This window comes from Caretta caretta, chromosome 24 (assembly GCF_965140235.1).
Source record: "Caretta caretta isolate rCarCar2 chromosome 24, rCarCar1.hap1, whole genome shotgun sequence".
Taxonomy (NCBI): Eukaryota; Metazoa; Chordata; order Testudines; family Cheloniidae; genus Caretta; species Caretta caretta.
In genome coordinates, this window is record NC_134229.1 from 971,542 (window position 1) to 998,809 (window position 27,268).

The following is a 27,268-nucleotide window of genomic DNA, read 5'->3' on the forward strand; positions in this document are numbered from 1 at the left end:
CCCGCCGGCCTCAACGGCCGCTTTCAAACGCCGCCGCCCCCCGCGCCCATTGGCCCAGCCGGAGGAGGCGGGGCGGACTCCTCTCACGTGATCGCCCGCGACGCGACGGACTGACTCCAGCGGGGGGCGTGTCCCCGCCCGGATGCCGTAGCGCTCTCATTGGCCAAGCCGAGAGAAGGGGGCGCGCGTTCCTATTGGCTCGTCTCCGGCGGGTGTGGGGAGCGGAGCGCGCCCCCGTCACGTGACGGGGCCCGCTGAGGCCGAGCCGGGGCCGGCGGGGCCGGAAGTGAGTGGCCGAGGGAGGGTCCGGGCAGAAGTTTGTGCTGGAGCCGCGGCCGCCGGCAGCCGAGCGAGCCCGGAGGATCCATGGTGCCCCGGTGAGACCCGCCGCGGACCGGTCCCGCCCCGGTCCCGATCCCCCCCCGCCCCGGGCCCCCCGCCCCCATCCCGCCCCGGTCCCGATCCCCCCCCCGCTCCGGGCCCGATCCCCCCCGCCCCAGGCCCCCCGCCCCCATCCCGCCCCTGGCCCGATCCCCCCCCGCTCCGGGCCCCCCGCCCCCATCCCGCCCCGGTCCCGATCCCCCCCCGCTCCGGGCCCCCCGCCCCCATCCCGCCCCGGTCCCGCCCCCCCCCGCCCCGGGCCCCCCGCCCCCATCCCGCCCCGGGCCCGATCCCCCCCGCCCCGGGCCCCCCGCCCCCATCCCGCCCCGGTCCCGATCCCCCCCGCCCCGGGCCCCCCGCCCCCATCCCGCCCCGGGCCCGATCCCCCCCCGCCCCGGGCCCCCCGCCCCCATCCCGCTCCGGGCCCGATCCCCCCCGCCCCGGGCCCCCCGCCCCCATCCCGCTCCGGTCCCGATCCCCCCCGCCCCGGGCCCCCCGCCCCCATCCCGCCCCGGTCCCGATCCCCCCCCGCTCCGGGCCCCCCGCCCCCATCCCGCCCCGGTCCCGATCCCCCCCCGCCCCGGGCCCCCCGCCCCCATCCCGCCCCGGTCCCGATCCCCCCCCCGCTCCGGGCCCGATCCCCCCCGCCCCAGGCCCCCCGCCCCCATCCCGCCCCTGGCCCGATCCCCCCCCGCTCCGGGCCCCCCGCCCCCATCCCGCCCCGGTCCCGATCCCCCCCCGCTCCGGGCCCCCCGCCCCCATCCCGCCCCGGTCCCGCCCCCCCCCGCCCCGGGCCCCCCGCCCCCATCCCGCCCCGGGCCCGATCCCCCCCGCCCCGGGCCCCCCGCCCCCATCCCGCCCCGGTCCCGATCCCCCCCGCCCCGGGCCCCCCGCCCCCATCCCGCCCCGGGCCCGATCCCCCCCCGCCCCGGGCCCCCCGCCCCCATCCCGCTCCGGGCCCGATCCCCCCCGCCCCGGGCCCCCCGCCCCCATCCCGCTCCGGTCCCGATCCCCCCCGCCCCGGGCCCCCCGCCCCCATCCCGCCCCGGTCCCGATCCCCCCCCGCTCCGGGCCCCCCGCCCCCATCCCGCCCCGGTCCCGATCCCCCCCCGCCCCGGGCCCCCCGCCCCCATTCCGCCCCGGGCCCGATCCCCCCCGCTCCGGGCCCGATCCCCCCCGTCCCGGGGCCCCCGCCCCCATCCCGCCCCGGGCCCGATCCCCCCCCGTCCCGGGGCCCCCGCCCTCATCTCTCCCCGGGCCCGATCCTTCCCACAACGATCCTGTCCCGGATCCCCCAGACTTGATCCCGGCCCGGGCCCCCCGCCCCCGATCCCCTCCGCCCCCATCCCGCCCCGGGCCCGATCCCCCCCGCCCCTATCCCGCCCCGGATTCCCCAGACCTGATCCCGCCCCGGGCCCGATCCCTCCCGCCACGATCCTGTCCTGGATCCCCCAGACCTGATCCCGCCCCGGGCCCGCCCCCATCCCGCCCCGGGCCCGATCCCTCCCTCCCCCGGGCCCGATCTCCTCCACTCCCCCCCCCCCCCACGATCCCGTCCCGGATCCCTCCCGCCCCGGGCCCGATCCCCCCATCATGATCACGTCCCGGATCCGCCAGACCTGATCCCTTCTGCCGCCCAGCCCACCAATCCTGCCCTGGGTCCGATCCCCTTTTTGTCCTGCCCCTGCCCCACTTCCTATGGTGCCCCCTGCTTTACAGGGTCTCAGCTCCCTACTGCCTCTCCACAGCTCCCCCTTTGCCCGCTGGTCTCTATGGGTTCAGGCTCCCCGGGTGTGACAAACCCCCTTGCTCTGGTGCCCCCCCAGGAACCTGCCTGCGTCTCCCCAGCTCGTGCTCCTCCTCTCATGGACTGGCCCCAAGCTCCCCTTCCCCGCAGCCTCCCCGGTGCACCCTGCTTCCCCCCCTTGGCAACCCCCTCGCTCGCTCGCTTTTTGTCCCCCCCAGTTGCCCTCTCTGCCTGTTCTCCATCACCCCCGCGGCCTGTGTAGATGGTTCCAGCCATGGGCCGGTTACTATCGCTGCACGTGCTCTGGGTCTGTGGTGGCCTTTCGCTCCTTGCTGGACAGTTAAAGTCTAGGGGTCCGTGAGACGTCCCTGTGGGGCACCCTGAGCGGGGCGGTTATCTGCCAGTGGCAGGGAGCCTCTGGGTGCTTGTACTTTCCCCTGTGTGTCACGGAGCAGATGGTGAGTAAGCGAGGGCCACTGGCAGGGTGAGATGGGGCCAGGCTCCCAGTGCCTCAGACCTGGGCTGGTTGGGTCCCAGCGTGACACCCGTAGCCACCTCGCTTTCAGCCTCCATCCCTGCAGGGTGACTGCCAGGGCAGCCCCGCTCTGCTCTGTAAACAGGAGGTGTGAGAACAGGCCAGCACTGGCTGCTCTCCGGCGAGTGAGGAGCCTGATGTCAATGCTCTTGTCAGTGGTAACCGGGTTCCACTTGGGACGGGGTGTGGGAGCAAGTCGCTCCTTTTCCCATGTGGATAGCAGGGCAGCATTGCTCTCAAGTCCCAGTCTGGGTGCAGTGGAGCCAAGGGACGGAAAGCTGTGACTAGCTGTGTCTGTGCCTCGTGTGGCTTTCTTTGGCTCCCCCCACCAGACGCCCCCTTTCCACAGGAAGCGGGTGCTCGGGGCCCGCTTGGTGTTTACATCCCTGGTAACCTTTGTCCAGCTGTGATTTCACCTTCCTCCCCCGGCTGGAAACATTCCTGGTGTTTCTTCATTTCCTGTTGCTTCCCGGCAGCCTCTCCTCATCCCAGCCTGCAAGGAGTCTGCCTCTCCCTGCTTGTGCTGGCAGACTGAGTAGCTCTGGTTTGCTCTCGGGGGGCGCAGGGTAACGTGTCCGAACGGTAAATCCCTCCGCTCAACGCCTGGCTCTGGGGCGAGCAGACCCATCACACGCTCAGCTGCAGAGCTTTGACTGAGTTTGGGAGCTGTTTGGGAAGGTCTCAGCAGTGGCTCGGGCAGGTGCGTGGCCCTGGGAACTGGGCACTGGTGCTTTGTAAAGCCGCGCACTGCCGGTAGCTGTGCTAGGCGGATCACTCTGGTCTCTGCACAGTGCTAGCTTGAGCCCGCTCCTTGTGCAGAGTTGGCCAATGGTAGTGTGAGCAGAGGACGCGTGCTTGAGAGCCTGTGATCCCAAAGGGGCTCCAAGGGGTTGCCCAAGCAGGGGCTGTGTGTTCTAACGCCATGACGTGGCAGGGGGCAGGGCAGGGGGGATTTAACTGTCTGACCATGGGGAGCTTGCAGCTGCTGACCCTGTGGGCGTGGCAGCTGTGTGGAATGCTCACCCGTCAGCGAGACCTTGGAATGTTTGTCTCCTGTGGAGGGTTTTGGAGTCACGTCTGGCCTGCTGTTGATCAGGCTTCATCGCCTTTGGCACAGTCTGGCTCATCTGTTGCCCAGGGCCCTGCAGGCACTAGGATCTTATGCACCGAAAGAAGGATCGACCCCTCCTGCTGTGTTAAGGCGTAGACTCTGTGCAGGGACGGGTACTGGGCTGTCGCTTGTTGGGTGTATATTTCACAGGCTGGACTCTTCACCTTGAGAGGCAACTGGGCTGGTGCTATTGAGGCCAGTGCAGAAATGCCAAGTTCAGGCTGCAAGTGTAGCGTTCTTTCATCACCGAGCCCAGCCGTGTTGCATAAATGCGGCCTGGGTTCTCACCCAGCCTGTGAATTTCCTGCCTCTTGTGGTTTGCTGTCAGAATGTGAGCGTTGTTTAAACTTTGGGTTTTGTAGCTGATGTTGGTAAATTACAGTGTGCGGTGGGGAGAGCGGGTGAGTAGGATTAGTCACTGGTTCTGTTGCTAGGGACTTGGATTAACACCTAAATTGCTGCCTTTGTGTCCCAGCCTCACAGAGCCTCCCCTCTGGATGTATTTTAAGAACCTCCCCGAGGTCTTGGCATCAGAAGCTGCAGTGAGCAGGAATACTCCAAAAGCTCAATGGTCCCTCATGCTTCCCCTCCCATCTCTGCTCCCCCTCCAGTACACAACAGCCTCCAACCTGAGCCCGGGCATGGATCTGTGCTGTGCTCTGACCCGGCTTGGGATCCCCCTGGTTGCTGCTGCGTGGGTAGCTTGGAGCGTGCCCTGGAGTGACAGGGGGTGAGCATCACTTTAAGGGCACCGGGTCTGCTGGCAAAGCTGCTGAGGTTTCGCTGCCTTGCCCGTGTTGTGCCTGGCGGCTCTGCCACGTGATTTATTGCTGGCTGCCCAGACCCTAATGACTGCGAGTGGCAGCCAGTGCTGGCCTGTACTCACGTTTATTTATGTCTGAACTCTTCCCCTGTGGGCCAGGGAAATAATCTGGGCCTCTCTAGTCCCAGGGCCCTCCCTGAGTGAAGCTCCTGGGAAACAGCCACTAGTTGAGCCTGCTGCTGGTGTGACTCCCCTGCCCTCGCCGCACTGCATGGCAGCTGCCCAGCCAACCTGCGTGCCATGTGCTGCTTTGTTCAGACCCAGCTCCCACCCTGTGGGCTGCCAAATGATGTGCGCAGAAATGCTGAGTCAGGAAACAGCTGATCGGAAATGAGATTTAGGCTGCAGAGAAGCCTCCTGTGTTGTGTATCTTCATGGCCCCAGCAGGCTGAACGCTCTGGCGGAACCAGGTGGGCCCAGCTGTGGCTCATAGCTTGGTAGAACAGATGTGGGCCTCGGACTCCAGGGCATATCTTGCTCCATTTCCGGGGTGCTAATCCTCTGGCTCACAGGGAAGATGTGAGTGGGAAGGGGTAGCCCTGCCCTGCGAAGAGTGGGGCTTTGGTTCACTTGGGCCAGCCAGAGCCTGGATCCAGCCCCGGATGGGAAAAGCCCTTTCGCTGTCTCTGCCATTATGAGCAGAAGAAAGGGACTGAAATAACCCCAAGGACACAGGCTTTGAAAGCGGATTTCTCCTGCCTTGTAGGAGGCGCTCGACTTTCCAGGTGTCTGAAATGGTTTGGCATTGTGTGTGCCCAGGGCTGCATGCTGGGGGTTGCCCCAGTGCCCATACCGTGGTGGGTGCTCAGTAGACGCAGCCCATGCCCCAAAGAGCTTCCCGTCTAGGAGGCCAAGGGGAGAGACCACTCCAGCCTCTGTCCAAAGTGCTGCTGGGCGCCTGTCCCGCGTCTGGGAATGGGCTCAGCGCAGCTCTGGGGGGCCAGACGTGGTGTTTGTGGGGGAGGGGGGGCAGCGCAGACTGATTGGGGTTTACCCTCAGCTGCCTTTAGCTCCTGCACCCCTGGGGAAGGAGGGGTGCGTGTGGGGGGGTATTCCTGTGTGAAGGGGCTGGGCTGGTCGGAGAGCCCCTGGGGGCTACCAGGGCATCGCCTCGTTCCAGCACCTCTGGGGTGTCTCGAGGGCTCCTGGGCTCCCCAGATGGGGCCTCTCCCCGGCTCCCATGTCCCACCCTGGCAGTGGCTGTGTTGCCTTCTCCCCTCCCTCTGGGGTGTGTTTCCCTGTGTGTCCTTTAACTGGGTCCTGGGGTGCCCTGGAGCGGAGCTGAGCGCCCCCCAGCCCCGCCGAAGGCTCAGCTAGCTATGAACTTCTCACACTGGCTCATGCTAAATGAGCTGTTACCCTCGGACCCGGGGTCAAAGGGCAAGTGACGTCTCCTCCTGGCTGGCCTGTCCTGGGCTCTGTGATGTCCCCAGGGTCTGTGCAGAGGAGCTGGAGGGGTGTCCCTCACTTGGCCCGTCTCAAGGGAGCAAGGGGCCATCTCTGCTGCAGACGGGCCCCTGGGAAGGACCCAGATAGATAGTTGTGGCTGCGCTCAGTGGGGCCCAGGCGCCCACCCCAGGGCCGGGCTGCCCAGGCAGCTGCATGTCTCCGGGCCCAGGTGCGACCAGGAAGTAGATTGGGTTTGTTTCCCTGCTGTGCTTGGAGGGCAGTTTCCTGTCCAAAGGGAGGAGGGGCGGTCGAGCCAGGATCCGATGCAGTGAGCTGTAGCTCACAAAAGCTTATGCTCAAATAAATTTGTTAGTCTCTAAGATGCCACAAGTCCTCCTTTTCTTCTTGGAGCTGAGTGGGACATTTCTGGGCCATAGAAGGAGCCGTGCCCACTGCCCTGGCCATGTTCTCCCTGGGCCTGGAACCTCCTCCCCTTCCATGCCCTGTGCTGGTCTCTGCCTGCCAAGCTCACTGGGTGCAGCTGTGGGCAGGAGTCAGGCGCTGGCTGGGCTGCGAGTGCTGCTCCCCCAGGCGGAGGAGTGGCTGGGCCCACAGGGGTGGTTCCTCGGGAGGTGAGCGCACAGTCCCCACCCGCGGGCTCTGTATGCTGCTGTGGGCCCCGCCAAGGGGCGCACGAACCCAGCAAAGCTGCAGTGTCCTGGGGAGTTCCAGCAGCAGCCTGGGCGGCTCACTCACCTTGGCACTTGGGGAGACCGCATGGTGCGTGGGCTATGAGGGGGCCGAGACTAGGTGCAGCCCTGGGTGTTTGCTGGGACCCAGCCACAGGCCCCCACTTCTTTGCTCCTTCCCGGCTGGAGGTGCTGGTGAAGGCTCCTGGCTCTCCCTGGCTGTGGGGGCAAGAGCCCAGCCTCTCTCTGTAGGTTGCTTCAGTCTGGCCCATGGCAGCAGCATCACAGAAGGTTCTGTCTGGAGGTGGGCAACCCCCGGGCCCGGTTGCTTTGGTCTGTTCCACTAGAATATGGGCTTCCAACGTCGTCTCAGTGGCTCACTGGGTTTGCTGCTCCTCTAAGGGAGATTCCCATGGGCTGGCTGGATGTATGTGTGGCAAGCAGCGTCCCCAGGCGTCCCTTCATGTCCCCACCGCACCCCAGCTGCTCCAAGCCCCGGCATCTCCTGGCAGATGGAGCCAGGCTCACCTTGGCTGAGACCCCAAACTTCCCACACTTGTCTGCTACGCCTCCTCTGGGGAAGCGGGTGCCAGGCAGCCTCCCAAGCAAGCAGGGATCCAAACGAGGAGCCAGTGCCAGGGGTTCCCCTGTGTGATCTCCAGCAGCCAGACACCATCTCTTCCCTGGCTCGTAGTGACCTCCTGGGGCAGGCCTGGCTTGGACGGAGCCAAGCAGCAAGTCAGTGGGGAAAGAGGCTGCCCCAATGGTGGGGCTGGCTCCAAGAGACATGGCGAGTGATTCACTTCGTCCGGTCAGTGCTGAGAGCACGGCAGCCTCCTTGGGGGCTGGGCCAGGCCGGCTAACTCCCTGTTTGTCACTGAACCGCAGGTTGGACTCCGCGAAGAGGGGCTTTGCAGCTCTGCTCCCTGTGTGCGGCGCAGATGGAGTACGTGGTAAGGCCAGCGGTTCTCGGGGACTGTGGTGGTGGGTAGGCGGCTTTGGTGATGGACCAGACTTTCTTTCTCTCACTCGGACCTGCTGGTCCCCGCTGGCCTCTCCTGCGTCTTCTTACTGGGCTCTGGTGTGTTTCTCACTGAGCAGCTGTGCCCAACCATGTGACCCCAAAGGGGGCCATGAATGTGACTCCTGGGGGTCCCACAATTTTCTGTCCCCCTTGGTGATGAAGAGCCATTCCTGGACACACGGCTCCTGCTGTTGCAGAGAGTTGCAGGGAGCCTGGGTGTGAGAGAGGGAGAGAGAGCTGGCGTGTGCGTGAGATCTGGGAGATGGGACACAGATGCTTTCACCCCATGGGATCGGGTAGCAGTGTCACCGGTGCCTCTGCTGTGTCACTTGGGGAAGGACCTGCCGCTGGCCGAACGTCTGCCTGCCTTCCTGCACGTCTCCCTTCTCTGGTGCGTTTCCTGAGCCGCACGCCCTGCCCGCAGGGAGCGCGTCCGCAGCCTGTCGTGTGGCTGCACATCAGGATCGCAGTCTGCCGGGGGCTCTGGCCTGTCCAAGAGACCTTGTGTCAGCTCTGGGCGAGAACAAACGGCTTGCCCACAAGTAGCCATGTCTCCTGGCTGCAGGAGGGAGCAGGTGGGCATGTCAGCCAAGGAAGCATGAATTGGTGCGGCGTCTTCTGAACTCGCACAGACTCTCTCTGTCCGGCTCTGTGCGTCATTGTGTGCGCATGGCTCCGCGTGGGTTTCCTCCCAAGCTGCTCGCCTGCTCCAAAGCTCTGTCTCAGCTCCCGGGTTTGTATTTCCTAGGAGGGCGTCGGGTGCTGGACCCTGTGGCAGAGGCCCAGGCAGAGCCACTGTGTGCGGCCGCCCCAGAGAAGGAGTTGGGAGGCATCCAGCACGGACCCGAGGGCCCCCGGCCCTTGACCTCTGCTCCTCAGAGCATCCAGCAGGGCTGGAGGAGTCTCCCGATGTCTCTCGGACTGCTCGCTGGCTGTGGGGGGAGGGCTCTCTGCAGGGCTTGTTTTCCCCACCAGCTCTCCAGAAATGGGATCCAGCACGCTCAGCCCTGGGATGGAGCAGCTGCTTTGGAAGGGGCTGGATTCTGTTGGAGTCCGACAGCCAGAGAGCACGTACTGTGCCCAGCCGCTGGGCTGCAGTCTTCTCTCTTCTGGGTCCCTGCCTCACAATGCCTGGCTGAGGCCGCGCTGCATGGGTCCTGCTGTCTGGCCTTTGCCAGGAGCGCGGCAGGGTGGCTGGAAAGCACAGGCCTTGGTCCCCAGTGAGCCCACAGAGCCTGGGGGCCGGCTTCTCTCCTGGCCCCATGCTACCGCCTGGGAACTCTGGGCAGGCTGCATGTGCCTGGCGGGGAGGGCTCTCTCTGTGCACTGGCGGCTGAAGAAGAGTTAGGCCTCACCTGGCCGCAGTTGTTGACAGGCTGGGTCAGCCCATGTGTCTCTCTAGCCCGGGCTCCTGGCCCACCTGCTTTCCCGGTCTCAAGGGATCTGGGCAGGGATCAGGGTCTGGCTCTCCAAGGGCCCTTGCTCCCCGTCCCCCAGGCCTTGTCCCTGCATCATCCCAGGGCTGGGAGAGAGCAGCTCTGCCTCCACCTCCCTGCAGCATCCAGGGCTCCCCCGTGGGGCGCTGAGTTAACTTCCTCTTAGCCATGGGCTCCCTGCCCTCTCCAGCTCCCCCACCCGCGGCTGTGGTGCTGCAGTTAAACCTCGCTAATGGCTCCGCCGCACACGGGCTGCAGACTCTCCCTTTCTGGCATGGGCTAGCCCGGGCTACTTCCCACACCTGCCTGCAGCCGGCCCTGTCACTCCTGGCACGAGGGCCTTGCTCCTGGGGCCGCTGGTCCAGACGCAACCAGGGGTGTGTTTTAACCCGGTTTCCCAGCGTATGACTGGGAGTTGTTTACCCCGCTGTCCGTTGGGGGCTGTGCTGGGGGGAGCCACGCACGCTTCCTTGTGTTGGGGCAGATCTTGGTGAAGCCCCAGCTTGACTGCTTGTCTCTGCTGAGGTGCTCGCTCACGTAAACGGGACTCTGGAGACCAAGGAGCATCCATGCTCGCCAGGAGTGGCTCCGCCTGGCCCACGTCACATGTGAAGTGAGTTGTCCAGTCCTATTCAAGTCCCACTTTGTTCTTCTTGCTAAATCTCTGCAGTTTGGCTCAGGTCCATGTAACCCGTGCTCCGTGTCTGGGAAACCAAGGACTATTTAGCAGGGGGACCATGGGGCAGCAGTGAGGGGCACCAGCAGAGTTGTGCAGGGGAGCCCAGGGCTGGGCTAGCAGGGGCTGCATGTCGGGATTGAGGGGCAAAAGCAGAGCTGGGGGAGTTTGGCTGGGATGGGAGGGGGCTGCGGGTCGGGATTGAGGGGCACCGGCAGAGCTGGGGGAGCCCAGGGCTGGGATAACAGGGGCTGTGGTTCAGGATTGAGGGGTGGCATGGAGATTGGGGAAGTCAGGGCCCTGCACCCCCACTTCCTGCGATTCACCGTGACTCTCAGCCAGCCAGTAGAACAAAAGGTTTATTAGAGACGACAGGAACACAGTCCAGACCAGAGCTTGTAGATATGTGCCCTCAGGGGCTTTACGCTGACTCTGGAACCTTCTCCTGTACATCTCGGGAGTCAGCCCAAACATCTTCCTGCTGGCCACTCGCAGGCCTGTGTGCTGGAGCGGTGGTGTCCAGGAGGAACCCCTACTGTGCCAGCCCTTCTCCCGGTCACCACCTCTCTCCCAGGGTCGAGCTGCAGACTCCTCCTCCCCGAGACTGCTCACCGCAGTGCCCAAGGGGACCCCTTTATTGCAACAGTCCTTCTTGCTGGTCACACACTCCCAAAAGTTAAGCGTAGCTCCTCCGGCCCCCGAAACCGCTCCTCTCCGACTCTTCAGCACGCCTTGTCTCTGTCAATCCCTCTTCGTTGTTCATGGGTGCAGTAGATCCCACCTCTGCCACCAATTGTCACTGAGATTGGGGAAGTCAGGGCCCTGCACCCCCACTTCCTGCAATTCACTGTGACTCTCAGTCAGCCAGTAGAACAGAAGGTTTATTAGAGACGACGGGAACACAGTCCAGACCAGAGTTTGCAGACATAAACAGGACCCCTTAGTCAGGCCCTTCTGGGGGTTAGAGAGCTTAGACCCCAGCTCTGGGGCTCTCTCCTCTTCCCCAGCCCACTCCAACAACCGAAACTCCCTCCGAAACTCCCTCCAGCCGGCTCACCCAGCCTCCCCCCAGCTCCTCCTCCAGCCTTTGTCCAGCTTCCCAGGCAGAAGGTGTTACCTGGCCCCAGCCACCCTCCCGGCTCAGGTTACAGGCTCAGGTATCATCCCAGCCAGTGAAGTCACCCCCTGCTATCTCATCACCGATGCAGAAAGTCCCAGTAAACTCCCCTGCCACATTCCTAGGACAGGTTTCAGAGGAACAGCCGTGTTAGTCTGTATTCGCAAAAAGAAAAGGAGTACTTGTGGCACCTTAGAGACTAACCAATTTATTTGAGCATGAGCTTTCGTGAGCTACAGCTCACTTCATCAGATGTTGGTGAGCTGTAGCTCACGAAAGCTCATGCTCAAATAAATTGGTTAGTCTCTAAGGTGCCACAAGTACTCCTTTTCTTTATTCCTAGGACAATCCGCCCCACTCAGTCCCCACTGTGTCACAAGGGGCACCAGCAGAGCTGCGGGGGGGAGCCCAGGGCTGGGATAATGGGCTGCGGGTCGGGATTGAGGGGCACCAGCAGAGCTAGGGGGAGCCCAGGGCTGGGCTAGCAGGGGCTGCGGGTCAGGACTGGGGGAACCTGCAGATCAGGAGTGAGTTCGTGGAGCTCAGGTCTCGTTTGGATCAGTTGCGTAGAGCCCCGCGCCAAGCCCTCGCTGCCCATGCCTGTTCCCCCACCCCTGTGCTCCAGGGCTCTGCCCGGTCTGGGAGTGAAGGAGTTAAGGCAAAGCCCTGAGCCACTCCCTTTGCCCCTCACTCCCTGCTCCCATGGGCAGCTGCTTCCTGTGTGCGACTCCAGCCAGCTTTTATCCTGGCCCCTGTGCTGTCCTCGGAAGCTGCTCCAGAGACGTGGGGCGGGCAATGAACAGACCCTTGGCTCCAGGGGGAGTGGAAAAGGCGCAGAGCAGGGAGGTTCAGGCGGGGGCTGCTCTGCCCCCTTCCTGCTGCTGCTGGGGCTAGTCTGCACCGGGCACCTGATGCCACCGGCAGAGTACGGCTCCAGCCCCCCCGCCCCCTTGTGATAGGCAGGTAGGGCACCGTGCTTTGGTGCTCGGTGACCTTCGACCCCATTTCCATTGGCTGGCTGTTTGCCCCTTCCAGCAGAGGGCAGTGCACAGCTGCCTGGCCTCCGGGGGGCGCAAGCCCCTCCATTGCCTGCCAAGAGCATGCAGCCTGGCTCGGCTGTGGGGTGGAACACGCAGGGCTCGGCTCAGGGAAATCCCGGGTAGGTGGGTCGCTGCTTCCTGCATGCCTTTCAAGTGGCTGTGCAGCGCTGCTGGGCCCCAGGCAGAGTGAGCTCTGCTCTCACACGGACTGTGCAGGGACCCCTGGAATGGTCATTCCCTGGTGCGAGAGGCTGTGGTGAGCGCTGGTGAATGGTGCTGGGAGGGGTGTGTGCACGGGGATCTCCCCGGGGGTGGGGATGCACGGGGATCTCCCGGGGGTGGGGGTGGGGCGCAGAGTGCACGGGGATCTCCCGGGGGTGGGGGTGCACGGGGGTCTCCCGGGGGTGGGAGCGCAGAGTGCACAGGGATCTCCCGGGGGTGGGGGTGCACGGGGGATCTCACCGCTGCGCCCGAGGACTCTTGTCTGTGGTGCTGGTGGCTCCCGGAGGCCGGCTGAGCCTCCCTGCTGTGGTTAGCAGCAGCCCCTTGGCGACGCCGCGCGTGCTGCTGGGGAGGCTATTTCCAGCCTTGGCCAGATTTCCATTTCCCTTGCTGCTCGTGGCTGCCTGCCAGGGCTCGCACCGCGTCTGGGAAGCGCTGACACCCGTATGGGGGACGTGGCCATGGCAAGTTGGCGGTGCTGCTCTGAGGCCTGGAGCCGGTGCTCCCCTGCGATGTGTCTGGCTGGGGGAGTGTCGTTTACTCATGCTTAGCCTTTGGGGCTGGCCACACCCAGGAATATCCGTCCTGCCCTGCGGGGCTCAGCTCCGGCCTCAGCCTCCATTCAGAGCCAGAGCAGTCGTAAGGGGACCCGCCAGTGAAATCTCATGGAGTTGGGTCCAGTGGTGGAGCCAGGGCCTTTCGTTTGCTAGGAGTCCACCCCTTGTGTTTCCAGCCCTTCTGGCTGTAGAGCAGCCAAAGGGATTTGCGTGGAACCGAGGCAGAGCTGTTGTCCTGAGTCTGCAGAGAGCCTGAAACAATAGCTCTGAGCGGTGTGGCCTGAGGTGGGTGTTAACTCTGAACACTAGTGAGGACTGCCCACCAGCCCAAACTTCCCTCGCCCGGGCCCGCTGGACTAGAGAGCTGTATTCTGCAGACGCGGTTCTGTGGCCCAGTGGGGAGCTGGCAATTTGCAAGTAGCCCTGGGGGCTGTTGCTGATTGTATCCTTCTCGCTCTTCAGTTAGTACAAACTCTGACCCGAGCCTGCCCCAGAGGCCTCGGGCCTCAGCCCAGTGCTGCCGTGTCCAGAGCTGGCTGCAGCAGCATGTGTGGGCGGGGGGGTGCTGCTCCCCGCGGCTTGGGCCTGGCTGAAAGTGACACGCAAAGGGCATGAGAACGTGGGTCTCACGTGCCTCGGCGTGCTGCCCCCCAGCACCCGCAGTGCTGGAGCAAGCTTGGTGCTCAGAGTGACTGGCAGGTTTGGGAAGGGCAGGGACGGCTGCTGCGGGTGACAGGCGCTGCAGAGGAGAAGGCTCTCTTCACCCACAGCGGGGAGGGGCGGAGCGTCTGGCACAGCATGGAAAGGGGAGTTTGGAGTCGGGTGCCACGGGGCCCTGCTTTACCTGTCCTGCCGGGGCTGGAGAGCTGGCACCCAGCGGGTGTTGGGCCGGATGGGAGAAGGGGGTGAGCATGGAGAGCCGTGGTGCCCCCGCCCGGCACACAGGCCCACGTGTCCCTGCAGAGAGAGGGCACCCCCGGTCTGTGCTCCCCCCTGGCTCCGCCCCATGCCCGTGACCTTGATTTTCTGCTCTAGATACTCCCTGCGACCACACCCCTTCGGGAGGGAGCCAGCGAGTGAGGGCCCCCCCGCTGTGGGCAGAGGCTGTGAGTCAGCACTGCCCTTCCGATTGGCAGCAGCCCCCTCTCCTCTCCCGGGAGCCGCAGTCACTTAGAGCCAGCTCCATGCAGGAAGCAGCAGCTCCTCCCCAGCTCCCGGCAGCTGGGGAATCTCCGCCTGCACCTCTGGCTGCGGCCGGCTGAACGCACCAGTTTCCTGCGCCCTGCCCGGCCGGAGCCGGAGCACCCAGCCCTGCTCGGTCTCTGCCCAGCTCCCTGCTCCTCTCAGTCGCTCTGGGGCCCCAGGCCCTGGCTGGACACGTGCGGCAGCTGCATCTCGCCTTGCCCACGGGACCCCCGCCAAGCCTGCGTGGCTGCCCACTGCCTTTGAGAGGGGAGCATCCCTGGCCCCAGCACGTGGGCCAAGGCACCCACGCCCACGGAGGGGGCCTCGTCGGCTCCAGGCTGGTGCCCAGAGTGCAGCCGGGCTGGGCTGGAACACGCTCTGTGGCTGCCTTGTCTCCGGACTTTAAATATTCATGCCTTTGATTTCCTGCTAGCTGGAGACAGCAGGAGCTGGGCTGGAGGCAGGGGTTGGCGCAGCAGGCCAGGGAGTGCTGGCAGGCTGGCAGGGCTGGGGGCACTGGACTGGACAGTGGTCTCTGGGCAGCACGGCTTGAGGATATCCTGACAGGTGGAGGAGCAGCAGCCCTGGGCTCAGCCTGTGGCTCCGACTGCCTCGCCCACTGGGCCCCGTCGGGTGCAGCCAGCGGCCTCGCCTGCTTCCTCTCTGCAGCCTAGCTGGAATCGCGCAGGGGGCAGGGGTTGCTCTCCAGCCGGCTGCACCAGCGTGTCCCTCCCTGTCCTGCCCTTGCCACGCTGCTTGTTATTGACTGGCTGTAACGAGGTGGGATCCGTCTGCCGCTGCCTGGGGAGCGCTGGTGCACGGGGCTGTGTGTTGCGGGGAGATGAGCTTTGACTGTGACCAGACGGTGCTGCTCCCTCCTGCCTGCTCCCAGTGACGCTCACCCGGCGTCCCTTTGGCCGGGGGCTCGGGGCCGGCTCTCCCAGTGGTCACGCTGCGCTGGCGGGGGGCTGGCGTGGGAGCTGGTCTAGCTGCATGTTTCTGGAGTCCCTGCTCCACAGGGTGCTGGCTGCCCTAGGCTCTTGGTCTCTTCAGGGGCAGGCCGTAAGGGCCAGGCCAGCCACCCTGCTCCAGAGCCGGATTGGCCTGCCTGAGCCCCTCCAGCATGGATCTGCTGCAGAAGAGTAAATACAGCCACCTCCGGAACGAGTCGGTCTCCTCCCTGGAGGAGGCAGTGGCTGGCGCAGGGTCCCTGGGGTCCCCAGTGGAGTCCCTCGTGCCCAGTTCCCTGTCGTCCTCCTCCCTCAGCCCCATGCTGCCCATCGGGGAGCTTTCGTCGGAGTCCGAGGACAGCCCCACCACCCTGTGCTCCTTCTTCCCCAAAATGGCCAACCTGAAGCTCTCCTACCCCGCCAACCTGCTCGGCCTGCGGGGCTTCTCGGCTGTCAGCATGAAGGAGGCGGGGAACCTCGGGGAGCCGGGTGCTGCGCTGGCTGCGGCGGACGCCCCCAGCCCCGATTCAGCGGGGCCTGTCGCTGTCTGTCCTCAGGATATGAACAAGCTGAGCTGCGGGAAGAAGACGCGGGTGGAAGGCGGCCAGCTGGGGGGCGACGAATGGACCCGCCACGGCAGCTTCGTCAATAAGCCCACCCGCGGCTGGCTGCACCCCGACGACAAGGTCATGGGCCCCGGCGTCTCCTACCTCGTCAGGGTGAGTGCAGCGGGCGCCCCGGCATGGCGAGGAGGGAGCAGGGGGCGGACAGGGAGGGGCGGTGACCACACCTGCACTGGGCTGTAGGGACCCAACAGCCTAAGCAGCTGTCCCAGCCCCCCAGCAGGGGACGTTGCTCCACACCCCTGGCTGCCCCAGCAGAGAGGCCCCTGGGCAGGGCAGTGTGTGGGGAGCTCGCCCTGCCAATCTGGCCCAGGTGGCACTTTCCCCTTTGGGCACTGCCCTCCAGGGGAGATGCGGTTCCCGGAAGGCCAGGATTGGATCTGGGCGGGGCCCATGCCGGGCGGCTCCCTGTTGGGGGCAGGATGGGGCTCGGGGGAGACAACGGGAGGGCCAGGCAGGGCAGTGTCTCTGAACCCTCTGCCCAGGGCGCTTTCATTGCCTGCATGGAGGGGGCGGCCCGCGAGTCCCCGGCCCTGAGTGGCTCTGCAGTGCCGCTGCTCCGGGAGGAAGGGACCTGCGTGTCCATTGCCACAGCGCTTCACCCGAGGTCTCCAAACCCCGGCCTGCCAGGGGCCCCTCCTCTGCGGGCGGGAGGGGAGCTGCTCTGGACATAGCTGCTTCCTTTGTGTGCCCAGTGGGGTTTTCTTCTCCTTTCGTGCACCTCAGCCAGGCTGGCTGCCCCCCCCCAACTCTGGGGGCACACTGAGGGCTCTAAGGCCCTGGGCCGGCGGCTGCTGCACCCCCTGCGAGTGGAGCGGTTTGGTAGGCAGGGTGGGGGCAGCTGGGGTCAGGGTGCCTCCCAAGTCCGCCAGGCAGATGCCCACTCAGACGGGCGCTGTAGGAGGCACAGGAAGCCCGAGGCAGCCGCTCCATGGGGAAGTGTTGCCACACTCCCTCACTTGCATTGGCGCTGGCCTCTTGCTTGGCCCTCGGGCGCTGGGCCAGGAGCCTTCCTCCTCCCTGTGACCCAGCACAGCTTGCCAGAGCCCGCTCCCAGCGGGGGTCCCTTCCGCGGTGCCCGGCACCCCCGTCGCTCCACGCAGGGACCCCTGCCCTCCATCCGACGGGCTTCTTCGGAGCTGCCTGTGGAGACTGCAGCTTCCAGCGTGTTTTGCTGCCTGGCCATGCTGGGATCAAAGCCTCTGGGCTGCGCCATCCGCTGGACCGCCCTTGGCCCCATGTGCCTGGGCACGGGTGTAACTGGGCATGCCCAGCCATACCTACACAACCAGGAGTCCGGTGGCACCTTAAAGCCACTCACAGATTGATTTGGGCATCAGCTTCCGTGGGTCAAAACCCCACTTCTTCAGATGCATGGAGGGAACATTACAGATCCAGACATAACTATATTGGCACACGAAGAGAAGGGAGCTACCTCACAAGTGGGGAACCAGTGCTGACCGGGCTGGTTCAGTCAGGGTGGATGTGTCCACTCCCAGTAACTGATGAGGTGTCAATACGCGACATCTGGAACCAGTCCGTGGGCGCCGCTTAAACCCTGCACGGGGCCCTGGGGACAGACCCCAGGATGTGCTGGCCAGCCTCCCACACTGGCACCATGGCTCTGGTGCCATGCGGCAGAGGGCAGCACCGAGCCAGACTCGCTGGCCACTCCAGTGCATTGCTTAGAGCACAGTATCCCAGCTCTCCGCTCCAAGAGACGCCCTCAGCCTTGGTGCTGGGGCGCTCCTGGCTGTCTCCCCCCAGGTGGTGTAGCTGGAGCCTGCCTGCAATGTTAGCTCAGCCTGCAGAGCCCCGTGCGTGGTGGGGCAGCGCCAGGCACTTCCCCCTGCGTACCAGCTGGGCTGGCCCTTTCCTCTTTGCCTCATGCTTTTCAGCTTGGCTGCCCGCTCTGGTCCCTGCTGCTGAGAGCCTCGGGGCCTGGGGCTTGACGGGGTGAGGCTGGGGCAGGGTGCAGGACCAGGGAAGGGGACTCAGCTTCCCACACCCAGCTCTGCCGGGCAGCCCCCTCCTGCCGGGCAGCTCACTGCTCTCCCCCCAGCTCTGCTGACAGCTCACAAACTGGGTGTGTCTTGAGTGGGTGCAACGCATTTGGGGCAGGACGTGCACATGGAGCACCAGGCGGAGACCAGACAACTCATTTCACTTGTGACCTGAGCCAGGATTAAACAGCCCCGTTTCTAGCCTGCAGGGGCTTGCAGGGGGCCCTGCTCAGAGTCCCTTGCTGGGGGCCTCCCTTCAGAGCCCTACGCCCCCATCCCCGCAGCATAGGAAGAGATAGGGAAGGCTGAATTTAGCTCTTCGGAGACTCCCCCTGCAGCATCAAGGCCACACCTGGGGGGCATTAAATAGAGAAGCTCTGTTCTTGGTAGGCAGAAGTGAGAGTTACCGTGTCTGGCATGAGTGCCTAGCCCAGCTGGGGGCAGGGAGCAAACGACCCCAGGGCCAGTGTCTACCCAGCTGGCATCAGCCAAGAGAGGCAGGGCTCAGGGCTCTGCCAAGCCAAGGGGGCACTAGCGGGCTCCCGAAACCATCCTGGGAATGGGGCTTTTGAATTGTGCCCTTTTCATCATCTAACGGGTGTGCAGGGTGTCACGGAGTGTGGGGGAGTCCGGGCCCTGCACCCCTCTTCCTGGGATTCACTGAGGCTCTCAGCCAGCCAGTAAAACAGAAGGTTTATTGGACAACAGGAACACAGTCCAGAACAGAGCTTGTGGGTACAACCAGGACCCCTCAGTCAAGTCCTTCTGGGGGAGCAGGGAGCTTAGACCCCAGCCCTGGGGTTCCCTGTGTTCCTCCACCCAGCCCCAAACTGAAAACTAAACCCACCCAGCAGGTTCCCTGCTGCAGCCTCCGTCCACATTCCTGGGCAGAGGTGTCACCTCCCCCTCCTGGCTCAGGGGACAGGCTCTCGGGTCTCCCATCCCCAGGGCACATTCCCAGGTCAACACTCCCCCCTCCCTGCTGCGTCACATCCTCACACAGGGCTCCTCCCGAGGGTCCAGGGGGGCTGGGTCATGGGAGCAGAGAGGGTGGGTTACTGACCCCTGCAGGGGATGGTGGGTTCCTCCTACTAACTCCCTGCGATGCTGGGGCCTGGGCGTGTGCAGTGGCCGAGCTGGCTGGGGCCGGGGGCTGGGCGTGTGCAGTGGCTGAGCTGGCCAGGGGCTGGGTGTGCAGTGGCTGAGCTGGCCGGGGGGCTGGGCATGTGCAGTGGCTGAGCTGGCCAGGGGCTGGGTGTGCAGTGGCTGAGCTGCCCTGGGGCCGGGGGCTGGGCGTGTGCAGTGGCTGAGCTGGCCGGGGGGCTGGGCATGTGCAGTGGCTGAGCTGGCCAGGGGCTGGGTGTGCAGTGGCTGAGCTGCCCTGGGGCCGGGGGCTGGGCGTGTGCAGTGGCTGAGCTGCCCTGGGGCCAGTGCTGGGGTCTGTATGGGGAAATCCCCCAAGGGGCACCTGGAGGGCGTTGGCATCTCAGGGATGGTGCCCCAGAGCCAGGCACCAACCCAGACCCTCCCCTAGAGAAGCACAGGGAGGGTTCTTTCACGCTGTAATATTTCTGCTCCCCACCTCCCCATGCGAGCCCACGGGGGGTCGTGGGGAGCCAAGCACGGCCTTCGGTGAGGCCAGCCAGTGCCCAAACACAGCCCCTCCCCTGTTCCACCCCTGCAGCTCACCCTGTGGTGCGTGGGAGCTGGGGTGTCTGGAGCTGTGGGGCTGGGGGAGGCCCTGTGGAATGGCCCTGCACCCTGAGTGCTGAGCCGGTGCAGGGGAGCAGCCTGCCAGCATTGCAGCCCTGGGGCTGGCGGGAGAGGCCGGGCTGTGCCATCCCAGCGGGCGTGGAGGTTATTGGGCTGACCCCATCCTGCTGTCTGATGCTCTCTCTCTCTCTCTCGCACACGCAGTACATGGGCTGCGTGGAAGTTCTCCAGTCCATGCGGGCGCTGGATTTCAACACCAGGACGCAGGTCACCAGGTGAGCCCCAGGCTGCCCTGCCTCCTGTGAGCCCCGCAGGCACAATAGCTGGCTGTGGGCAGAGAGGCCTCACGCCAGGAGGTGCACCCGCATGTACCCCCTGCACTGATGCCCATGGGCCTGGAGGGGGGGTTCTGACCCAGTGCCCTGCGGGTGAGCTGAACTTGGTGAAGCAGGGCGGGAGCCCGTCAGGCAGCCAGGCCACTCTGGGCCCAGAGCAAGTCCCATGGTGCCCCCCATCAGTGCTGCTGGGTGGCAGCTGCCAAGGAGTGTGGTGGGGTCTGAACCGCAGCTGCATAGGCGGTGCCAGGGAGACCGGTGCCTCTGTCGATGGGCTTAGCGAAACCAGACACTCGCTCCAGCCTCTGCCAGGCCAAGGGGGCCCCGCCCGTGTCCCTCCCCTGGCTGGAGAGGATGGTTTGGGGACTCTCAGGATGGCAGGCCCTTCCCAGCCCTTCCCCCCTTTCTGCACTCAGCCCACAACCCTTGGCCCCTTTGCGCAAGGCTCGTGTGTATGAACGACTGCAGCCTCTTTGGGGGGCAGGGTCGATCCCCCTTGCAGAGCCGCTTCCAGGCCCTGGACTAGGGGCCCGTCTCCTTGTAGCTTCGCTCTCCCCAAGTGGGCTAAGACCTGTGCCTGCCCTCCCAGTTCTCAGGGGTCTGTGTGTCACCGGGCCCTGGGGGAAGGGATACTGTGGGGGGCTCATCGGGGAAGTGGCTGGGGCCTGGCTGCTCCCTGGGGCTGCCCTGACTTTGCTCTGTGGTCCCGCAGGGAGGCGATCAGCCTGGTGTGCGAGGCGGTGCCCAGTGCCAAAGGAGCCGTCCGGAGGAGGAAGGTAAGGCCAGGCCGGGTAAAGGCAGCATGCTCTGGCGGTTGGAGGGGCGCCCAGAGTCTGGACAGCCCTGCCGCTGACTCCCTGGGGCCAGGGGTGGGGGCGAGGAGCGGACATGGCAGGACCACAGGGCAAAGGGGCAGGACTCTGACTCCTTCGCTTCCCACACGCTCGTGTTCTCACCCCAGCCCCGGCTCAGCTGGGTCAGAGCTGGGAATTTGACCCCGGGTTCTAGGAGCCAGGCAGTACTGGTGTCTGGCAGGAGGCTTTCGGTGGGTTGGGGGGAGCACTGGGAGCTGGGAAGCCCTTGTGTTTGCAGTCGGGAGGCACATGCACACCCCCTCCCCATGGGTCTCTGGAGGGAGCCGTGCACACCCCTGCTCCCTCCCTCTTCTACTGGAGCAGGAGCCTCCAGCCCTCTCCTGGCTGCCCCTGCGGCTGCCCCTTGCAGTGGGTTGGCAGGTGTGGCTGGCCTGGGCTAGGCCCCCCGCTGTGGGGGCTGATCGATCCAGAGCGGCCCTGTCTGGCGCTAATGGAGGAGCGAGAGGCTCCAGCGCAGCCCTCCCCCCTCAGTCAGGGTGGGGGGGCCCTGCTGCTGCTGGTTAATGAGTGTGGGGCGGGCGGCGGGAGATTGAGGGCTGAGCCGGAGGGGGGCTGCTGCCTTTCCTGGAAGGTGAGGGGCAGTGGGGCCTGCACAGGGGCTGGGCTGCGCTGGAGCGGAGCTCTGCTCCCACCTGGCCCAGGGCCATGGCGTGCTCTGCTGTGGAGGGGCTCCCGGGTCGCTCCGTGCCAGGCCTGGGGTGGCTGGGGCGGTAGATGCGAAGTGTTGGAGCATTGGTGTGGCTGAGCCCCGGGCGCTCGGGGGCCCGACTGGGCAGTGAGGGGTGTTCTCCCCTCGGCCCCATCCCCCTAGCGGACGGTCCTTTGCTTCCGTAGCCCTGCGGCCGCTCGCTGAACTCCATCCTGGGCAAGAGCAACCTCAAGTTTGCCGGCATGCCCATCACCCTCACCATCTCCACCAGCAGCCTCAACCTCATGGCGTCCGACTGCAAACAGGTGAGACTCACCGGGCGAGGAGGGGGGCTCGGTGGGGCCACAGATCCCACTTCCTGTCTGCTATGGCTGGGGAGCAACAGGAGTGGGGCTCCCATCCCTGCCTACCCAGCCCCCATCTCTGCAGCTCCACTCCCTGTCTGCCTGGGGACACAGGCCAGGCCTGCCTCTCAGACCCCGTGTGCTGGGCCCCCACGGAGGGTCACTGGTTCGACCCAGGCCCATGATGCCACAATACAGGGCACCATGCAGGGCAGGTCCATGGCTGCCAGCTCCAGGGGCGGTGGGGGGGCCCGAAGGCCAGGCGGAGACCCCACGTCCCTGGGGGTGTCTCCCCCACTTAGGTGTCCCTGTCTGGGCAGAGCAGCCAGGGGCTATGTCTAACCAACGGCTCTCCCTTCCCCACAGATCATCGCCAACCATCACATGCAGTCCATCTCCTTCGCCTCCGGGGGGGACCCGGTGAGTGAGCCGCTGGGGACCTTTGCTCTGTGTCCAGGTTCCGCTGATGGCTGGGCTCCATCCCACCTCCGTCCAGGGCTCCTTCGGAGGAGCAGGGGAGCTCTCCCCCACTGCTGGCCCGCTTGCGGTGCCGTTCTGACCCAAGCCCCTGCATTTGGCCAGCACCCCCGTTACTGCCCCAGCAGGGGTGAGCCGCTCCAGCAGGGCCGGGCTGGTGCCCTGGTACATCCCCCAGCCCTTCACCCTGGCCTCATGCCTGGGACTGCCATCGCTGTGCTGAACACTAGGCTGTGGGCGACGGGTGGGGTGGTGCCCCCAGCTCTGGGTGCCACTCCCACCTCACCCGCCGCGTCTCACCCACAGGAAACTGCCGAGTACGTCGCCTACGTTGCCAAAGACCCCGTCAATCAGAGAGGTGAGTGACTTCTGCCACCTCCTGGCTGGCTGGCACAGCCATTAACCCCACCGCTGCGGGACGCCTGCCTCGGCCCAGTGCTGCCCCCCAGCCAGCCGGGGCCACGAGAGCTGGGCTGGCGGCCCCCCCAGGCTGCGCTCGCAGAGACCCCCTGGCTGGCTCTGGGCCTGCAGCAGCAGTTGTTGCTTTGCTGGGGCCCTGCTGCCAGGGTGGGCCGGGGTGGGTGTAATGGGAGCCTGGCAGTGCTCGGGGTGGGTGGGTGGGTGTGGGTGCAGGGTCCCTCCCTCTGAGCCCTGCTCTTGTTCCCTCTCCAGCCTGCCATATCCTGGAGTGCCCCGAGGGCCTGGCGCAGGATGTCATCAGCACCATTGGGCAGGCCTTTGAGCTGCGCTTCAAGCAGTACTTGAAAAACCCCCCAAAGCTCGTAACGCCCCATGACAGGTACGGGGGGACCCTCAGTGGGGTGCTGCAGGGTGTGAGGATCCCCTGGAGCTCCCTGGCCGGATGGCGGGGCTCTGGGCAGGACGCTCTGGCTGCCTGGGTCCAGTCCAGGGGCTGCTGGGCCTGAGACAAGGAACCCCAGTGCCCTTGGTGGGGCGCCAGGCGTTGAGCTGGCGGGGGGAGCGGAGGGCGCGTGGCAGAGCTGGGGCATGTTGCCGCTCACCCCGTGCTGGCCAACCCCTAGGATGGCCGGGTTCGACGGCTCGGCCTGGGACGAGGAGGAGGAAGAGCCATCGGACCACCAGTACTACAATGACTTCCCCGGCAAAGAGCCCCCCCTTGGGGGTGTGGTGGACATGCGGCTGCGTGAGGCTGCCAGTGCGACCCAGACGCCTAATCCCCTGGGGGCAACGCTGGTAAGCATCACTCGCTTCCACCGGCTCGTCCCACTGCACCCCTTCCCAGGGCCATGCCGGGTGGGTCCCTTGGGGCCAGCTTGGGGTGGGGGGAGCTACCATCCCCATGGTGTGGCCAGAAAGAGGGGAAGCAACTCAGGGCTGAGTGGGGGGCCTAGGGCCACCTGGCCGATGAGTCCCTCTTTCCTGCTCAGACCCCAGGGTGAAACCTAGCAAGGTACGTCCATGCACAGGGGGCATCTGCAGGCCAGTCTGCCCCCGAAGGGGCTGCCTGTTGCCAGTCGGTGCAGGATGGGTGGCACATGGTCAGGCTGGAGGCCACTGGAGCTGGGCACTGCGGGCATGGGGAGGAGAAGGGAACAGTCTGAGCCTTGTCTCTTCCTCCTGCAGCCTGTGGGCCAGATGTCCAGCGCAGAGCACGAGCCCCGGAAGCAGCACCCTCCCGCCCAAGGTACCGGACCACGGGCAGCCGTGCCACAGGTTCCCTCACCCACCTGCTGGGGGCCTCATGGCCTGGCACGGCTCAGCGCCTTCCTGCCCCATGCGACGGGGCTGGCTCCAGCATTGCCTCCACGCTGCCCTCCGTAGTGGGACAGGCTAATCTCTGAGCATCACCCATGGTGCCAGGCCCAGTGCCCTGTGTGTGCCAGGGCAGGGAGCTTGAATGCCCCAGGGCTTTCATGTCCCTGGGTCCGGTTCTGCATCATCTTTGGGTTTGCCAGGATCACATGGAGCAAATCAAGGGCTCCCAGCAGAGTGTGGGGCTGGTCTCCTCCTGCCCCCTAGCTGGGGTCTCTGCCGCTGTCCCTGGGGTAACCCAAGGCCCAGCAGGGGGGGTGTTGGACCCTGTAGCTGAGGTTGGGGGGGAAGGTCTGGCTCTCGGGCTGGCAAGCCCTGCTAACTGCAGCTCCCCTCCCTGCAGGAAGGGATAAATACCCCCCCGGCACCGGCCCAGCCATTCGCACCGATCTGTTTGACGACCCATCCTATGTCAACGTGCAGAACCTGGACAGGTCGCGCCAGGCCTCTGCCACCAGCATCCCGGGCACGGCCAACGGCAGTGCCCAGCGAGACCTCTTCGACATGAGTGAGTGAGGCTGGTCCTGCTGGCCCTCTGCACCAGCTCTGCATGGCTGCTGGGCTGAGGGGCCTAGCTTGCCTCTGTCCAACCGGCTAGAGCCTCAGGGCATGGCATGGGTGTGGGCTCCGTGTCCATCCAGCCCCTGCTTCTCTCCCCCCGCAGAGCCCTTTGAGGACGCCCTGCGCGTCCCGCCTGCGGTGCCGGTGGGGCTGACGCCGGCCCAGCTCCTGGCCTCCATGGAGGAACAGCTGCGGCGGGAGCCCTGGTACCACGGGAAGATGAGCCGCAAGGAGGCAGAGAAGCTGCTGAAGGTGAACGGGGACTTCCTGGTGCGGGAGAGCACCACCACACCGGGCCAGTACGTGCTGACCGGGCTGCAGGGTGGGCAGCCCAAGCACCTGCTGCTGGTCGACCCCGAGGGAGTGGTGAGTCGGCCTTGGGGCCATGGTGCGGGGCTCCCTTCCCCAGTCCTACAGGCTTGGTGCTCAGGGGAAGAGCTAATCAGAGCTGGGAGCCCAGAGCAAAGCCAAGCCACTGCCCAGTGTTACCCTGCGGGTCTCCTGGGGTGCCAGCTGGGCACAGGGCCAGCACCCCATATTCCTGCCCCCCATGGGCTCCTGGGTTCTGTATGTGAGAACAATTGACAGGAGCCCTGCCCCGCTCCGGCCCTGGCTCCAGCTCAGCCCCGTGGGCCCTTAGCCACCCCCGCCCCGGAGGTGGGTACGGCCACCCCACCCTCCTGGAGGTGCCTCAGCTGGGTCCTGCAAGGGGGCATGTGTGGACCGGACGGGACACTGGCTCGTCTCTGCGGGGTTTGTGCTGCCATGTATCATTTGGTCACAAGAGGGCGCACGTGCCTCCTGGCTCCACCCACTTATTGGCCATCCTCTGAGCCCGGTTTCTGGCCCCTGCAGGTGCGGACGAAGGATCATCGCTTTGAGAGCGTCAGTCACCTGATCAGCTACCACATGGACAATCACCTGCCCATCATCTCGGCGGGCAGCGAGCTGTGCCTGCAGCAGCCTGTGGAGAGGAGACTGTGAGGCACACGGGGGCCTCGGCAGAGCCCCCCGGGCCCTGCCCACCCTGGCCTTCTCATCCCCTGTCTGCCAGCAGGGCTCTTGGACTGTTTCAGCCACTGCTTCCCCAGGAGGCCCTGGGGCTCCCCGTCTCACCGCCAGGAGCTCAGACTCCCTGGGCTCACACCAGCCCCCCGGAGACAGAGCAGAGCTGGAGGCAGCCGGGGGAGCCAGGGCTGGGTATTGGGGCAGAGGGAGGGGGCCTGTTTCTGCATCCAGGGAGCTGCACCAGCCACGCCTCCGCTAGCACCAAACTCCAGCCCTGTGGGCGGCTGCGGGCACTGCTCCGAAGGCCGATCACAACCACGTGCGCTCCCCCTCGTCCCGTGTTCATCCCCCCCTCAGGCAGGGTGGGTGGGAGGGAGCCTGCCCCGACCTCTAAGTGCCTGCTGAGCCTCTGGGAGGAAGGTCACGGTTCAATCCTATTGGCTCAGAGGCCTGCCTGTCTGGAGGTTGCCAAGCGCTCCTGGTCCCCGCCCTCCCCTGAGAGGCAGCTCACCCCCAACAGGGAAGGGCTGGATTTTCATCTGCCATTCCCCTGCAATCCCTAGGGGCCAGTACCCATGGGTGGCACCACCTGTGTGACCCCTTTGGGAGAGTCACCCCTACCCCGCTCCACAGAGCAGTACCAGGGCTCCTGCTGCACAGGGCAAGAACAAGGGAGATCTTCCCCAGAGGCCAGGAGTGGAGGGCCCCCTGCCCTCCCTGGGTGAACCTGGCGCTCTGCTCCACGAAGCACAAGGCTGGGCCGGCCGCACACCGAATGTACCCGATCACTTTACGTATTAACTCTGTGCCTTGACCCTCCACAGGTCCCAGATACTTATGCAAAATAGTTGGCCCTGGGGCAGGCTGGGGCGAGCAGTCAGCCCACCTGGCTGCTGGGGGAGTGCTGGGAGCACAGCCCCTGTCTTCACGCAAGGCTCCACTGGCTCCCAGAGGCCACAGCCAGGCCTGTTCCCATCCCAGTGTCCTGCTGGCTGGAAGCAGGGCTCAGGTGGCTCCTTCTGCAGCAGGCTGCTCACTGTCCCACTCCTCGTCCTGGAAGGCAACTCCCAGCCTGTGTCCAGGCAGGGGCATGGATGGAAATTAGGTGGGGTAAATGGGGTTCTCCACAGGAAGGCAAGAGCCCCTTGGCTCCCCCGTCCTTTGGGGGGGCAGTGCTGTACATTATGCCCTGCTGCCCCTTGGGCAGGGTGTGACACAGCCAGTTCCCTGTACCCCAGCTTGGCCTAGGCCAACCACGCAGCCAAAGGAAGCACGTAGCACCCAGCAAGATGGCAGCCACAAGGGGGGAATCAGAACTCCCCACATCAGGGGACAAGTTGGGTGCTGAGGTCCCAGGGGAATGGACAAAACCGCTGGCCTGAGCTCTGCTGTTTCCCCAGCCAGTGCTAAGCAGCGTCCGCCAGGAGCAGCCTTCTGGGCTTCCCTGGCTCTGCTGCTGTAGCAGGTGAGCCCTCTCCCTGCAGGGCATGGAGCCTGCACACCCCTGGTCTGCATGGACCGTGGGGATCCCAGTGTTGCATGCACATTGTTATGCTCAGAAGCCAAAGTGTCACCCTCGCCCTCACGCCTCCTGCTCCCCCCTGGAGGAGTCAGCCTGGGCTCAGATGTGGGGAGGGTTTTGCTTTCTCCCCTCTCCCTTCTCTCTCCTTTATATGGGTTTGATTTGTTACCAGGTCTTGATTATACCAAAGGAATCGGATGGTTATTATTAAAGTTAGTATTTCTTTAATGCATGGCTGTGAGTGGCTCCTCGTCTGACGTGGCGGGAGGGGTACATGCAGGAAGGGGCATGCTGCGGCCCTGTCCAGCAGCTGCTCTTTATCCAGGGTACACAGGGCGTGTGCTTGGCTGAGGAGTCTCTGAGCCAGTGGGACCATGCTTTGCCCTTTGGGCCCCAGCAGCCCCTCTCCTACGCTCTTAGACCCTGAGCTTTACAAGGGCCAGTAACTGCCCCTGCTCGGCCTCCCTTGCCTGAGATCTCCC

The 27,268-nt window shown here is 65.3% G+C and overlaps 1 protein-coding gene across 4 annotated transcripts; it reads left to right on the forward strand.

Annotated features, from left to right (window-relative positions):
* Positions 1-262: 262 nt before the first annotated feature.
* On the forward strand, positions 263-27,014 carry SHC1 (SHC adaptor protein 1). Of its 4 annotated transcripts, XM_075122766.1 has the most exons (14): positions 269-377; positions 7,564-7,628; positions 15,440-15,601; positions 19,426-19,496; positions 20,269-20,332; positions 21,266-21,385; positions 21,791-21,844; positions 22,208-22,259; positions 22,574-22,700; positions 22,945-23,116; positions 23,507-23,567; positions 24,039-24,203; positions 24,360-24,622; positions 25,112-27,014. In XM_075122766.1, the coding sequence occupies exons 2-14, from the start codon at positions 7,617-7,619 to the stop codon at positions 25,238-25,240; spliced, it is 1,452 nt and encodes a 483-aa protein (XP_074978867.1). In that variant the 5' UTR covers positions 269-377; positions 7,564-7,616; the 3' UTR covers positions 25,241-27,014. The 4 variants fall into 4 exon arrangements, with proteins under 4 accessions (XP_074978865.1, XP_074978867.1, XP_074978866.1 ...); XM_075122764.1 differs by lacking the exon at positions 7,564-7,628 and having other exon boundaries at positions 263-377; XM_075122765.1 differs by lacking the exon at positions 21,791-21,844 and having other exon boundaries at positions 310-377.
* Positions 27,015-27,268: the final 254 nt, after the last annotated feature.